Source organism: Pelobates fuscus, chromosome 1 (genome assembly GCF_036172605.1).
Source record: "Pelobates fuscus isolate aPelFus1 chromosome 1, aPelFus1.pri, whole genome shotgun sequence".
Taxonomy (NCBI): Eukaryota; Metazoa; Chordata; class Amphibia; order Anura; family Pelobatidae; genus Pelobates; species Pelobates fuscus.
The window spans coordinates 37559342-37575398 of NC_086317.1; the positions used below are offsets into that span (position 1 = coordinate 37559342).

At 38.4% G+C, this 16057-nt stretch overlaps 1 protein-coding gene across 1 annotated transcript in view; it reads left to right on the plus strand.

Moving 5' to 3' along the window:
- Positions 1-16057, plus strand: part of URB1 (URB1 ribosome biogenesis homolog) — a 46507-nt gene that overhangs the window by 5886 nt on the left and 24564 nt on the right. The window contains exons 4-18 of the mRNA XM_063447861.1: positions 434-566; positions 1276-1372; positions 2250-2335; positions 3547-3672; positions 4083-4213; positions 6444-6639; positions 7092-7229; positions 8618-8791; positions 9401-9557; positions 10382-10504; positions 12016-12128; positions 12296-12406; positions 13671-13787; positions 14799-14937; positions 15514-15684. Of these exons, the coding sequence (XP_063303931.1) occupies positions 434-566; positions 1276-1372; positions 2250-2335; positions 3547-3672; positions 4083-4213; positions 6444-6639; positions 7092-7229; positions 8618-8791; positions 9401-9557; positions 10382-10504; positions 12016-12128; positions 12296-12406; positions 13671-13787; positions 14799-14937; positions 15514-15684 (2012 nt within the window). The remainder of the gene's footprint in view (positions 1-433; positions 567-1275; positions 1373-2249; positions 2336-3546; positions 3673-4082; positions 4214-6443; positions 6640-7091; positions 7230-8617; positions 8792-9400; positions 9558-10381; positions 10505-12015; positions 12129-12295; positions 12407-13670; positions 13788-14798; positions 14938-15513; positions 15685-16057) is intronic.

The following is a 16057-nucleotide window of genomic DNA, read 5'->3' on the forward strand; positions in this document are numbered from 1 at the left end:
TCATATAGTGCTCTCATCAAGGACCAACGGCTCTGTGCATAGATGAACAATTTCACTGCCATCAATAAATGCTTTAATACAGTCTAAATTAATAATTGCATCAGAGAGAAGCACAGATTAATGTCAGGGTGTATTAACTAGGAAGAATGCTTTATAATTTGTCGTATCACATTTGTGGTTCTAGACAAATTGCTTTTAAATGTATAAATTAGTGGGGAAAATAACACCGTTCCGCCAACAACACTGGATTTGTATATCTACATGCTCCCACATGTTGTGTGGTATCCCCAAATTCCTGCCGTGCAGCTGCACCCTTTAACATCAGCATTGTTTGACAAGTCACAGTGATTTAATACACTTATTTAGTGTACTAATTTGAGTAAATTCAACAGTTTTTTTTAATGTATTTTTTTTGTTCCTTGGAATTGCACAGAATGTCTCGAATTTGCCTTAATTTATTGTCGGCAATGGTGACGCAAGGACCAGAGTGCGCCAGGGATGTTTTTAGCCATTTTGATTTCCATAACAAGTGCCTGCCCTCGTTACTGAAAAAGAGAGACAAACAGGTAAGTGACGCTGATGAAAATATTATGCAAACGCGTAAGTGTTTGCATGTTTCTTGTCTTGCTTGTCTTTTTTTTTTTTTTCCATTAATGTTTTTGGTTTAAACTTAAAGTTTCCAAAAAAATTCTAGCTTTTTGAAAAAAAAATAATATTTTTTTGTTGTTGTTGTTGTTGAGTTTTTGGAGAGTTGTCTTCTTTCAGCAAATGATGGCTTGCAAAAACATGACATAGGGTAATAAGGGATTACTAAGTGCTGTTCACTGTGTGTCGATTTAAGTAAATTTGTTGTACACATATACATTCAGTCGATACATTGTGTTGACAGAGGCTTCAGCCCTCTTACCATATGTCTGCCCTTTGTAACTGTCAGACTCCTAAACTCGAAATTGTAGCAAATGAAAATCTGACTGTTATTTACTAAACTAAGAGTTTAAATTAAATTAGAAGTGAATTTCAAATACTAGACCAAAATAGTCAAACTGGAAGCATAGCTGACTTGTAGAATTTTTCCAATTTAACTAGTTTATCCTTTAAAGGTGAAATCCAGTTTGAATTCCTAAATTCTCCATCTTGTTTATAGTCACCGTTTAGCTTCATTGATACCATTTGGATTCTAAAATTCTACAGTTCAGCGTTTATTGATTAGTCCTATGTGAGTACAGGTTTTTTTTTCTCGGTCTGCCCAAGTAACAGATCTGTGGTCCATTACAGGGGAGACCAGATGTTCGAATGGCGTACATTCAGTTTGCACTTTCTTTCTTAATTTCTGGAGACAACGCCACTATTGTTCAAATCATAGAACTAAAAGGTATGTAAAATGTAATGAGAAAAAAAATCAAATATGAAGAACATAATTCTCCTTTTGGAATATCTGGAGCTCACCACAGGGGATATCTGACAGTATGTAACTACATGAGAAAGTGTCCATTTATCATTGAAAAGTGAAATTAAAATGAGTAATTTTACTTAAAGAAACCCTATAGGGACAGGACCACAAACATGTATTCCTGGCACTATAGTGTTAAAACCACCATCTACCCCCCAAGACTTTCCTTGCCCCCCCTAAATAAAGTAAAATCTTACTTTTGTTCAAGTGTGCAGCTGCTGGCTCTGCCCCTGATCTGTCTGCTTGGCTGACATCATCAGAAGTGGTGACCTGAGCCAATCACAATGCTTTCACATAGGATTGGCTGAGAGTATCAAGGAAGCAGATCAGGGGCAGAGCCAGCACAAGCCAAACACAGCTCTGGCCAATCAGCATCTCCTCATAGAAATGCATTGAATCAATGCATATCTATGAGGAAAGTTCAGTGTCTCAATGCAGAGGGTGAAGACACTGAATGGCAGTGCTGCACACTATGCAGCACTGCCCCAGAAAGCACCTCTAGCAGCCATATGAGGAGTGGCCAGAGGAGGTATCCCTGGACTATAATGTAAACACTGCATTTTCTCGGAAAAGACTGATTCTTCTCACCAGAACAAATACAATAAGCTGTAGTTGTTCTGGTGACTATAGTGTCCCTTTAACGTGACTGGCTAGCTAAGTGAATTAGAGATGTAAAATAATTAAAATAGCATTTTCAATATATATCCTTCTAAGAATAGCTACACGCAGTCTCTTTCATCCAATGTACTTTTCTCTCCAGATTCAGTTTTTCATGTTGTGTTTTTTTTCTGCATTATAGATTTTATTGGAGATATTTTTTGTACCGGCATAAGAGAAGACCGAATTTCTTCTATCAATCTCCTGCTTTCACTTCTTGAAACTAAAGTACTTAAGTGTTTCCATTCCATGCTCTCTTTAGCTACTCCCATAAATGTATATAGCTGTTAGATATCTATTATCTTAAAGGGGAGCTGTCACTTCTCTTGAACTCCACCATTGAATATATAGTTATATTAAAGGGTTTTGCAAACCAAAAACCAATGTTTTAAGATAACACCGTTTTTGGGCAGAGTAAACCTTCCTATCCTTGTCCACCCCAAAAACACAAACAGAAAATTGCTTAAAACTCACCCAAGTTCCAGCACCGTGGACAAGGTCTTCAGCCTGATCCTCCTCCACTACATTCTCTCCACCCGCCCCTGCTCGAAAGAGGTGGGCTGGGGGAGGACATGGACGTGTGTACACTGTAAATTTAGGTACTCTACTTTAAATAAGGTAGATGGATTACCTAAAAATAAAGTTTTTTTGACATCTGAAATCTGGACATTTCCTGGCAATTCTGCTAGTACTATATAGAGATGTCATTTGATTCTCTATCATTTGTCATGACTGGTAGTATTTAAATCAAAACCACGATTCATATCCAAAGGTTCTAAAGTTCAGAGTTTTCAAACCCCTAACATTTCACTTTCTTCTCAACACTTCTACACTATGTATTTACCTACGGTAGAGTCACCAACTTATAGGCAACTTTCATTGTTTTATTTAAGAATGTGAATTCCGGAGAACTGGCCATTCCCCATTAAATCTAGAGGTTACGTAAACAAGATATGGAAAATCCGGTGAAGGAACAGTTCCACTTTAAAGGGATTTTTGTGTAAACCGAGATCACTTATAATGCCATTAATGTGTTGCAAGCTTACGTGAGATGTGACATGTATCATGGCACTGTATATACAATATGGCACTAAATCATACAATATTTGTTAAGATATACATATATCATATGTTAAATTGTCAGTTTGTGTGTACATTGAGATAGCAAAGTTCTGACATTAATACTACTCTTGAACTTAGACACAAAGCAAAGATTGTGTTGCATAGCACTGTCTGTCTCCTTCCTAAGTTTAACAGAAAACAGCATTATTTATATACAGTACAGTTTCTTTATTGTAATATGTAGGTTTTAAGCTCTTATGAATATTCTCTTCATATTTTGCAATTTATATTCGCCAATTAAACTATGAGAATTTTGCAGTGGGCGCACTTGTCCCCAGGGTAAAGTCGTTAATTGCTCCTCTCTTCCTGCACTATAGGTCATTCACAATAAAGTGATTACAAAGACGCATAAAATGCGTTTTTTTACATCGGCAATTTTAAAGAACATTGCCTCGCTGTATCGCTGGAACGGTATCGTTGATGTAAGCACAGAGGATGTCAAGGTAGGTTCCCATTCAGGAGCTGATGTAGAATTTTTTTAAGTGTCAGTAATTCCAGCTTTTAGTTGAAAGTGTACATTATAGATATGGGCAGTAATTAGTAATTGGGGCAAATGGCAAAAACAGCTGGTAGCGGATTCTGTACACTTGCACTTCATTTTTTTTCCCTTTGCTGCTTATAACTTTACCTTTTACACATGTGAGTCATGTTTCACTCTTTTTTTTTTTTTGTCAAGTGTTTATAATTGAGCTATATCACCGATTTCCCTATGTTGAATTATTTTTAGAAGTTGTGAATTGAAACCCATGTGCACATCAACACTTTTTTCATTTTTTTTATTTTATTTATTTATATTTATTTTTAGCAATTATATATATATATTTTTTTTGTGCTGGTTTACTCTCCCTTTAAGGATACCAAAGATTCACAGGAAGCAGGCAAGATCATGGTGAGACAGTTGGTTCACAGTTTCCTTATGGAGCTCTGCTGTTCTTTGAAACAAGGCATCAATTTCTACGATCGAAGTCTCGGCACAGCTGGAGGGTAAAATTTACCGTTATACGTTATTTACCCTAAAAGTATAGCTGGTTTTCCATTCACTGCATTATGGCTATGTCTCACAGGTTTTTACATGTGCGGGTAATTCTAAATTCTGAAAAAGCAAGATTAAAAATTTCTATTTTAGTTCCCCTAATTTTTGTAAGAGAAATCTAGCTTCAATGTTGGCAATCTTTACTGTATTCTGTGATAGAAATGTGGTCTAGATACAATTTTGTTCTCTCTCTCATCATTTTGCATGTAAATTAACTCCTGCCCCATCATACATTACAAAGTGACCTCTGTATAATGGATAACACAGGGCCTTATATCTCTGTGTGAAACAATGTGTCAGGCTGTGCTAAAGGTGTAATATGATATTTTGTGACTTTGCATATCGTAGTGTATTAGGAATTTAGGAAGTCCTTTTTTTTTTTATTTAAATATTATATAAATCTTCATTTTTGGTGCAATTTGATATGAATGTTTCATCAATTCTGTCAAAGCAATGTGAACAGTTCGATACAAAGTTTAACATTAACGATATGGCATGTACTTTGCACATTTTTAAGTAGTGGGCTGTTCGGTTATAATGGTGTGGATATCGAATGTGCTATTGACTTTTCGCTGTGCTGGCAGCTATTAGGCAGTTTGTGTTAGGAATACCTCGGTTCTGGTTCCTTATATTACGTGAGGGATTGGCTATGGCTGTCTCCTAGTGGTTAAGCTGATTACCGGGTATTCAGTGTTTGGGGTGTGTTAGCGGCCTTGGGTCAGTTCCTTGCGAGGAGTGGGTGCTCCTGTGTGTATCTAGTATAGATGTTGTTGTAAGTGTGCGGGGAGGGAGCCATGGGTGTGTTGCGGTGTAGGTTGGGGGCCAGGTAGGGGATCGGTCCCTTTACTATGTCTAGGTGTGCTTTTTCCCTGGCTGTGGGGCTTGGGCCCCTCGTTCCCCTGCATGTCTTACCTCATAACTCCGGGGTTATAAGAAGGGGGTGGGGAGGGAGAGTGGTTCTGGTGATTCCTGTGGAGCGTGCCTTATATGCCGTTGACAGTAGGCAGGTGCTAAGTTGTTGCTTTCCTATTTTCCTATATGGTGACATTATACCGGTAGGGTACATTGGTGACATCATGGCTGACAAAACATTTTTTACAAAAATAAACATAGTCATCAGCATTAATTAACTTCAACCTAGGTTGGCCTGGCACTGAGGTCCGTTAGGTCGTAGGCCTCTTGTCCCTCCTTGATTCAAGTGTGCGTTTGGCTTGAATCAGTTTGAATGGTTTGACAGTTTGTGCGGGAGTATACGGTAGTCCTTGGTTAGTGGTGCTTTGCTGAGGGATGTCCAATGCCTTCAGCAGGGCCGGGATTTCGGCTGGTTCTGTGGCCCTGTATGATTTTTCGCCTTTAGTGACCCAAATTGATCTCGGTGTCGCCCATCTGTAGGGTATTCCTTCATTTTGTAGGATTTTCGTGAGGGGTTGCATGGATTTCCTCCATAACAAGGTGGTTCTGCTGAGGTCTTGAAAGAAAGAGAGTTGGCACTGTTCAAAATTGTATGGTGACTGTCCCTTTAGTGCCTGTAAGAGTCCCATCTTGTCTGTGATCGATTGGCATTGCAGGATAATATCTCGGGGCGCTGAGGCTGTTGCCTGAAGAGACTTGGCGATCCTGTACACCCTGTCGAATGTGAAGTATTTAGCTTGCTTTGCCGGCAGTAGGGAGGCCAGCAGTCTCCGTTTAAAGTGTGGTAGCTCTATTAGTGGGATTGTTTCCAGGACTCCCCGTATCTTAAGCTGATGTCACGCTGGGACTTGTTGCCGTTCGCCGGCTGCTTTTGGGATTTTCTTCCCCTGTCTCCCGCCTGTTGTATGGTGGGTAGCAGTGTAGACAGGTCGAAATCACTCCCTGTCGGGTAGCCGCCTTGGTACGCGAGGGACTGGTCTCACGCGGTAGGCCTTTGGGTCGCAGGTTTTTTTTTGACCGGGGCGAGGAAAAAAGGCATCAACCGCTGCAGTGTAATGTTCTGGGAGCGGATGTGCCCCCGATGTCCGCTTTGGCGGTATGATGTCGTCGCTATTCTCTATTTAGAGAGACAAGCCGCCGGAGCAATGTGGAAGTGCGACTACTCCGTTGCGCTGCTAGCATTTATCGCCTTTTTTTTTTTTTTTTAATACATATTTTTTATTTCCATATTCTTCATATTATTATTTATTTTTTAATTCCTGTAATCAGGCCGCAAAATCGGGTGCTCTTGGGATTCCTTGTTTCTCTAAAAACTGCACCAGAAGATGACCTGATTGCCGAGCTCGTGGTAAACATACTTAAAGTGTGTCCTGACTTACTGAGCAGATACTTTAAAGAAACCCAGCACTTATACAGTCCTCGACTCAAATCTGTTTGGCTGGACAATATTAAATTACTTAAAAAGGTAAGGACCCAAGGATGCCTTTATGTACTTTAAATTTCTGTCTGCAGTTTACACCAGCCAGAATAATTGTGAGCTTTCTCCCTTTTCATCATTATAGAGTATTTATTTTAATTTTATTTTTTACTCAAAGATTTAAAAAAAAAAAAAAACTCACTCTATTCTTCTCAATAAAATATTTTGATAATTAGAAAAAAGTACATGCAATTTACTTGTGATTATAGAGAAAAAAAATCTCTGCTGTATATAAAAACTATTGTAATAAGTAAGTGTGTGCTTTGATCAAAATCACATTCATATTTATTGTGTTTTAATCTTAGTCTTAAATGATGATTTTAAAAAGCAACGGAAATGCAGGCACTTATTGAACTTGACCATTGAGTTACCGATGATCATTTTTGGAAGGTCTTCATGTGTTTATACATTATTGTTATGCATGTACTCTGTTTTTCCAGATCTATGAGGAGCTGCCAGCGATCTCGGTTGCATTCAGAACGGCAGAGTTTGTTCCCTTCCCTCGCCTCATGAGCATGGTGATGGTAACAACTATGGCACCGGTCTGCAATAAAGTGTTTTTCACTCAAGGTCTAAATGTAAGTGGGATCCAGATACTTGTGTTTTCCTGACAGTAACTTAATGTTTACCTATTTTGCTTTTTAAAAAATATTTAAAGCTTTAAAAAAAAAAAAAAGTGTTTTTTATTATGTCCTTCAATATCATTCCATATAATGTCAGGGTCCTTAACATCCCTGTTAAACAAAATATATCTTTTGAATCCTATAACAGCATGTGAGCAGGTTTGGTTATTTTTATAGGAAGCATGATTCCAACATCCTTTTGCTCCAAAATACTCCAAAAAAAGTGCTCAGTTTGTTAGAAATGTGGGAGGTTGCCAACAACTACTGGGGAGGGGTAGAATTAACATAATATTGGACGATTGATTGAATTGCACCCCATATAGTCCAACCATACATTGTCACCCTAATACAGGGGTAGGCAACTTTCAGCACTACAGATGGTATGAACTACATTTCCCCTGATGCTTTGCCAGGATTGATGACTTATTTTAATCTCAATCTCAGACTTGTATTTTGCAATCTGCTAAACTCTATCCCATTACACGGTCAGATCTTCCATGTCTAAATCTCCATCTCCCCTAGGCTGGAGTCTCAAAGAATTCTTTGCTGCTAAACCATGGGGATGTTTCTTAATGAGTTTATTTCTTTATATTTGATAACGGATGTCTCTGCTGATGTGTTTTGTTTCTTTTCTTCCGACTGATTGACTCATAAGGCCATTTGTGAAGGTTTTTTTTTATTAGCTTATCGTTCTCTTTGGGGGAGCAGAATCAGGAATGTACAAATTGAACTTCGCAAGTAGCATCCGTGGCACACTTCCATAAAGAAGTTAACGATTCAAACTTAAGCAAAGAACTTCACAATTTAAACTAGCAATTAAACTCATTACTTGCATCAGGAACACCGGCACCTTAGAGCAGGAATCCCAAGTTCTCCCGTCTCCCCAGGATGTTGGTGGCTAACAACTCTCAGAACAACTCTCTTCTTTGAATGCAATAGGTGGCCAATGGATAAACAAAATAATTTAGCTCCTAAATGGCAGAGTATTGAGTAGTGAGACTGCGGGGACATGATCTATCTAGCTTAAACGAAGAAAAGTTGTTTTGCTAGCTATAGCGTGCCTTTAATTTTTCAGGAACATTTTATATGAACCACGTTCTACAATCATATTTGAAATCTCATTAAACCAAGATATGTGTAATGTAAATATTAATTGCGTATGCACATGCCTCATGTAATGAGAGTAGAAGTCCTGTGGCTATACTCTGGTAAATAAGTGAAGTCAGAAGTTACATGTTGTCAGCTTGTGCGCCCTCTCACTGCAGTTGGAAGATAGATAGCTGATACAAATCTCCTTTGGTAGTGTAAAGAATAATGTATGCATCATTTTTCCACTGTTGTAGCTGCCAAACAAGATAGTGAGGTATACCACGCTGTCCCTCTTGTGCTCCATTCTGAAACGAGCCGAACAGAACATTAATCATTGTCTAAGTGAAGATGTCTGGCAAAAGTCTGAAATCTACACGCCTGCTGCAATGTCTGAATTTGCCCAGAAATACAGAGAGGCTCTCAGTAAGGTAAGGGCACATAGCACCAACAAGAGCTCACTGTAGCTGCACAGTCTCTTAGAATTCTGTGTTTTATGTAAAGAGTCCTTCTAAGGAGCAATCCGTAGGACCATCTCCGTGGTTACCATGGAGATTGCTTCCGTAGTAGGATTAGTAGCCTTTTTTTTTTGTATAACCGTTAGTATACCAAAATCTCCAAAAATCTATTTCTGTGGAACTGAATATTAGTGATATTTACTAAGTTTTCACAGAAAGCTGAGCTCGATGTTGTTTTTTTTTATTATTAATATGATTTATTTTACAGTATAATGTGCACATGAGAGTCTTGGTAGGGAGTTGGTACATTTCCTGGATTAAACCAATCTGCACAATTCGATAGTTGTGAAACCTGCAAAAAATACAATCAGATTTATTCACTAAACTAGGAATGACCAGGGAATTGCACATTCAAATAAAAAAAGCAGAATTGGAATAATTGTCCATTTTAGCAGCTCAGTAACTTGTAGTTTATAATTTGCATATATTTCGTTAATAACCACATGTATGTACATCAACTTGCACACTGAAACCAATATTTTGGTGCAATTCACTGATTTATGGAACTGGATTTGCTCACAGCTCTTACCAGACATGAATACCATTGTGGCAGCCTGGCAGTCACTATTAAAGCGTGATGGCACTGAAATTGGTAACAAGAAGGAAACGGATGTGCCCGCCGTTGGTGAAACAAACCTAACGTACCAAGACATTTCCGGAGTTACAGGAGAACAATACGGTGAGAAACGGATACATATTGGGACAGTAACAGTGTTGGTAAACTAGGCTGCCATGTTTACTTTGTTTCGAACAATAAGCTTTCATCAGGCCTCTTAACTCTTAATTGTGCTGTTAATATCTTTAAGCCATTTAGGTCTTACAGGGGAATCATTCATTTCCAGTATTTTTATGATTACGTTTACTTATTCCCCATATTTGCGCGATCTGAAAAATAAAATGTTGGGAGTCCACATTGTTGTATCTTGCTCTAGCCTGGAACAGAGAGACACTATCCCCGTCCGTCATGGTTCTAAGCTTTGCCCATTGCTCCTGTCAGGTGTGATAAAGAGAGGAAGACAAACAGAACCAATGTTTGTTTCTCCTGCTCCAATGCAGTGTGTGCCGGGACCAAACTGAAATGGGATCTACATCTTTAAAGGGGCACTCCAGGTTGAAAGCTACTCCTTTTTAATAAACATGATGTGTTATCATAAAAATAAGCAATCAGTACCCTGTTGGAATAGCTCAGAACAAAGTGACTAATGATTTTATTGTTGCAAAATCCAAGAGTCTCTACTCCTTTCCAATTCCTCTAACCCTTTCCACTGGACGTGTGGAAGCACTGTTGACTATCATTAATTTCCTAACTCTGCCTATGTGATCCTGTTTTTATTTTTATTTTTTTGTGGTTGTCCCCCTACCTCTCTTTGTGCCTCATATTCTGTTTTTTCTCCGCCTGCCTCTCTTGTTAAACTAATCATTGCATTTTGTTAGCAGTCCCTCCCTTTGCAGTCGTCATGTTTTGTAATGTGGGACAGTCTTTATTCTGTTCTTTCGTTACAGGTTCCGATGATGCCCAGACCATTCTGCTCAAAGCGACACTGCTGCAGGTCCTATGTCTGTATCAGAGAGTGGTCCCACACCTGGTGACACAGAGCAATTTTGATTTCGGCAAACTTCTTAAAGGTGTAGTATTCGTGGTTAATGGTTCTATTTAAATGTTCGTTAATATCTAGAACCTGTGGAGAACATACCATTTCAACTTCCCCGGCAGCCATTCTTTTCTTTTTATAGTTGCTGATTCTATTTTTTTCCTTCTAGCCTTGACTTTTTGTCTTTGAATACACCTTCCATACCTCAACACACCTATTTCTTCCCTTACAAAACATACTGAATTCATTTTTCTGTGTGGATCATCTGCTCTGGGCTGCTCCACACTGTTTTGTTAAATGGCACTGATTTGCAATTTTTTATTTAATTTTAAAGGATCACTATAGTGTCAGGAAAACAAAGCCCCCACCCTCAGGGTCCCCCTCCGGAAGACAGCCACTAGTGGCTGGATTAACCCCTAATGTAAACATAGTAGTTTCCCTGAAACTGCTATGTTTACATCTGAAGGGTTAAAACCTGAGGGTCCGTGAACCCAGACCACTTCATTGAGCTGAAGTGGTCTGGGTGACTATAGTGTCCCTTTAAGTCCATGCTGTCTTGTTTGAATGATGCCCCCACAATTCTTAATTTAAAATTATTCAATTGCAAAAAGCAAAAAACTATTATTTGTATTGTGCATACAGTGTCTTAAAGGTTTATATTTTAACTCTACAATGATGACAATCTATGCCATTTTGTCAGGCAGCTTTTTGGAATCCCTAAAGATAAACAATAGTCCGCACAAACATGGGTAATCCTCAAATAAGTCACAGATAAAAATGGAAATATGAAAAAAAGAAGTGCACTTTTATTATTAAAAAATATATATGTAGACTATAAGTACATGGCAGCCCTCATATTTTTTTTTTTTACTTATAAAAGTGCACTTTTTTCATATTTCTGTTTTTCTCTGTGACTTATTTGATGTTAACCATGTTTGTGCGTACTATTGTTTATCTTTTGGGACTTATCGTTTAACATTGGGAAAAGTCAGGCACCCGGGTTACATCTCATTGCATGATTTAAAAAATCTGAATCACGACTGGAACATTCCCCCCCCCCCCCCCCCCTTTTTTTTGCATTTTTTAATTTTTTAATTATTATTATTATTATTTTACTCAGATATGCGGCAACCCTTGTGAAAGGGATGACGTATCCATACACTACAATTTGCCGTGTATAAACCCAATTCTGAAGCTTTACCCATCACCGGTCTTGTCCGTTATTAAAGAGACACTATATTATCAAAACAACTTTAGCTTAATGAAGCAGTTTCAGCTATATTAATCAGCTGCATTAATTTGTTGTGATGTCACGGGCTATGAAAGATGCATACTTGTGGGTAGTGGGGAACTCCACGTTTGAGTTGTTTTCATTTTTGTGTGTATGTATGTGTATATATATATATTGTGACTAGTTGTAGTCTATACCTGACATTAGAAATTCAACATTGGAAGTAGGTATACAATATCTCACAAAATGTATTTGTGCCCTTTTATGTTTTTTGTTTTTTATTTTATTTATCTATTTTGTTCAATAATTTCCAGGTATTGTAAATGAGAGCGGTATTAGGGAAGAGGTGCCTCCAGTCCTCCAACAACATATTCTCCAAGTGGCCCTTGAACTTCCAGCTAACAAGTTTTCTTGGTTCAAATTTCAGGTTTGTTAATGTCTGTTGTTTTCCTTCTATAAATGTCCGCTTATAGGTCACTCATCCTCAGATAGGTGTTCCTTGATATTATTGATAATTAATATATTTAAATAAAATCGCTAATATTCCCTGATTTCGCTTTTCTTTTTACATGGAATTCATTTTTCTTGCTTCAGAATGTGCCGGACATTTCTGGGGAGAAGTCTGTGTTCTATCTGCTTCTGAAAATGTTTGTAGCGTGTAACAAACCACAGCTTAAAAATTCTACGAGACTACTGATCATAAAGGTGAATGTTTGATTGTAGTATTATTGTGGTATTATTCACATGTTTCTATTTAGACAACATCAAGACAGTGATAGTTCAACATACAAGCCTTTTTCAGCTGACATACTCCTGTTTGTGTATTGTATTCACAGTCACAGACCCAAAGCTGTATGTATGCAGATATTGATATTAAAGGGACACTATATAGGTACCCAGACAACTTTCATCTCCTTGAAGTGGTCTGGGTGCAGTGTCTCTGTTCCCTTAACCCTGCAATGTTTACTTAGCAGTGTTAAGTCTGCCTCTTGTGGCTGTCTACCAGAGGCGCTTACTGTAGTTTCACAGAGTTTGATCCTGAAACAATGCTTGACGTCCTCACTCTTTACACGAGGACATCCGGCGTGTTGAAAAAAGCATTAATGCTTTCCTATGGGGAAGGTCTAATGCCCGCATGGTGCTCACCCTCCATCGGTGGAGGAGGGGCGTGACAAAATACCGTGGTACATAGGCGCTGGAATCTGTTAAGGTTTTTTTTAACCCATTACATTGTGTGGGGTGGGGGGGAGCAGAGGGTTTCTATAGTATTAGGAATACTACTTTGTATTCCTAACACTTTAGTGTTCCTTTAATTTGAATAGTGTTATAATATAAATTTAATACTTGAAACATTTACTAAACTGTGGAAGACTGGAGAGAGATCACTCTCACAATACATCCTATAGCATTCTGTGCAGCCTCATTTCAAAGCTTGTGAGTCAGGGTTATCAGTGATTTTGCATTTCTCCAAAGTTTTGTCTGCTTTATTAATATACCCCCCCCCCCCCAAACATTCTGCTTTAAGAGTCAGTCCGTATGCGGATCGATCAATCCGAATTCCATTTGGAGCTGTTTTGACCCCAGTGATGCTCTTTACTGACACCACAATATGGTACATAAAGTACTGGAATATTGTCATTAATAACATCATTAAAGACCAGATTATGACAAATAGAGACATCAGTCCTTAGGGGGTAATAGTAAGCATCATCAAGTATCTTGTCATTTAAGAGAGAGACCCGGAGGGCAGAGGTGTCAGTTTTTGACAATGGAGTTAGCTGTGCATTCTGGGAGATTAAGTTGTCCTTAAACTGCAGTGCCATAGTTGACCTTTATTGGTCCTAAGGGTTTAACTTGACATCACATAATGCGTCTCATTGTTAGACCTGTTGAAATGAAAAAAAAACTGCCCTCCGTGTTCATGTGAATGAAGCGTATGGTCATCATGGTATTCATTAAACCTTTCTAGGTACTCCGTGACAGTGGAGTGTTTGATTATACCTGGAAAGAGCTGGATCTTTGGCTGGTACATCTCGATAAAGTAGAAGAAGACTCCAAGGAAACTGTGATCCAGTTTTTAGAACAGGTATTGTGTGCTCCCTTACTTGCAGGCTTTATAAGTAATTTGCAGCTTTTTTTTTTTAGAGCTTGTGAAATAAATATTGCAAGGATTGAATTATGGTTTTAAAACAAAAAAAAAATTGGCATGATGAGATTTTCACTTCTACCGCTCACAAACTTATACATTTTGTAATAAAGTACATTCCCTATACTTTTTAACTAAGAGCATGTTGACTTTTTTCATCAAACCGTTTTATCATGAACCTTGGTTAAAATAGTGAGTATTTCGTGGTCTTTCACACGTTTTGTTTTAAAGTCATGCTTAGCATACACCATCATGTTTTAGTAAAGGGGTTAAATCACTAAGAAAAATTATTTGGGGGGGGGCTGATGAACTTACATGTCGAAATGGAATCCCGATGGACACATCACAGCTAGTCTAAGTGGCAGTCTAAGCACCAAAACCACAACTGCCTATTGTATTGGTTATAGCACTAGCAGTCTACTGGCACATCCGTGTCAAATTGTTTGAGAGGTTTGACACAAATCATGCCATGGACACCTGTCCAATGTATTGCTAATATAGAATTTACACGTCCACATTAGCAGCATCGATTTATTTTTTATTATTTCCCTTTTCTATATATGTATCATCTCATTATTAGCAGTATAATAACTACAGCAGACTTTAGTAGTTATGGTGCTTAGACTGCCCCTTTAATCAGAGTATGTCAAAATATTGCCATAACTGCCATAAGGAATATTACAGGCTTAAATAAAATCTCTCTCCATAGTGGCACAGATATGTATACTTGATATTGCAGAGTGGGTACCTATGGTAAACTAGTAAGGGATGTCTGTTCATCACTGTGTGTATCTTACATACTTTTATGTATCTAGAGTTGTGTGTGCATATTATGTGCACGATATCTCTGTGTCCAAGTGAGTGTTCTCTAATAAGATCCATCCCATTTGCTCCAGCAAATAGCTTTATTTATTTCTTGTATTTAATCTGATTGCTTCATTTTGTTTTTAGATTTTAAGTAAACTGGTGATCAAGCCTTACCAGTATGCCGACAAAGTGTCTGATCACGTCCAAGAGGCCAGCATACTGCAGAGCAGCATCAACAAACAGGATTCAGAAACTGCCAGTATACCAATCTCACACATTGACGGTGGGTCCCTGATACGTGAAAAGCACAAATCGGACACTGTGTAACCAAAACGCAGTCAGTCCCTAATACTCCTTCTGCAGGGATCATACACTACATAACCCTCTCTGTCAGCATTCTGTCAGTCCGTAATACTCATTCTGCAGTTATAGGACACAGTCAGCATACCTATCACAAACTGTAATAGGGTTATCTGATAATGTGAGAATTCAAGGTTATTTCAAAGTAAATTTCACATTTCAGGCCAAGATAGCCGAACCGGAAAAATTCAGTCAGCTATGCCGCAGCTCAGATATTTTCGCCTTAACCCCTTAAGGACACATGACGTGTGTGACATGTCATGATTCCCTTTTATTCCAGAAGTTTGGTCCTTAAGGGGTTAAATATAACATTCACTTTCAATTCACACTGTAGGGAAATACCTTTTGTAATTTCGCGATTTGCAGGAATTAGTGTTTCATATTTAAAAAATCAAAATTGCGGATCACCTGTCACTTCGAATAGGTTGTTTTAATGATTATTCTATGTGCAAAAAAAGTTTAATGTTTTAATCACCATGCACCTTTCTCCCTGTGTCAGATGTTCTGGACATGGTGGACGTCCTAGTCGAGACGAGTGAAGGACTAGATGAACAAATTGGGGTGGCTCTGGATGAAGACCTGATTCTTCTGACGTTTCCGTTTAGTGCTGTTGTCCCAGTGGCTTTGGAAGCTCGCAATAGACTGCTTGGCAATGAGGAGGGCGGGAATGGTATGTCTTGTGACAGTTCGGGTATATTTTTTGTGTTTTATCTTTTTTATACACCTCATTAGCCTTCTCCATGGTTTCCTTTCAAGTTCTCCATGACTTCAAGCTATTTATAGTTAATTATTCGTGTGTACTCCACTGATTTATTCAACATTCTGCACCAATATTCTGTCCACCATATGTGTTCATCCCACTCAGAAACAGATATTTTGTAACTAGCTTTGCTAGACACATGGCCGTGGCAGAAGACATATTGCAACGCAATCCCAATTAGGAATCTGTTTGGCATTTATCAAAGCTCTATATAGTTTTAAAAAAGTAGGACTGTCCGTTTTCTGAAAGTGACACTTCCTTGTTGCCTCGCTCCCTGTAAATG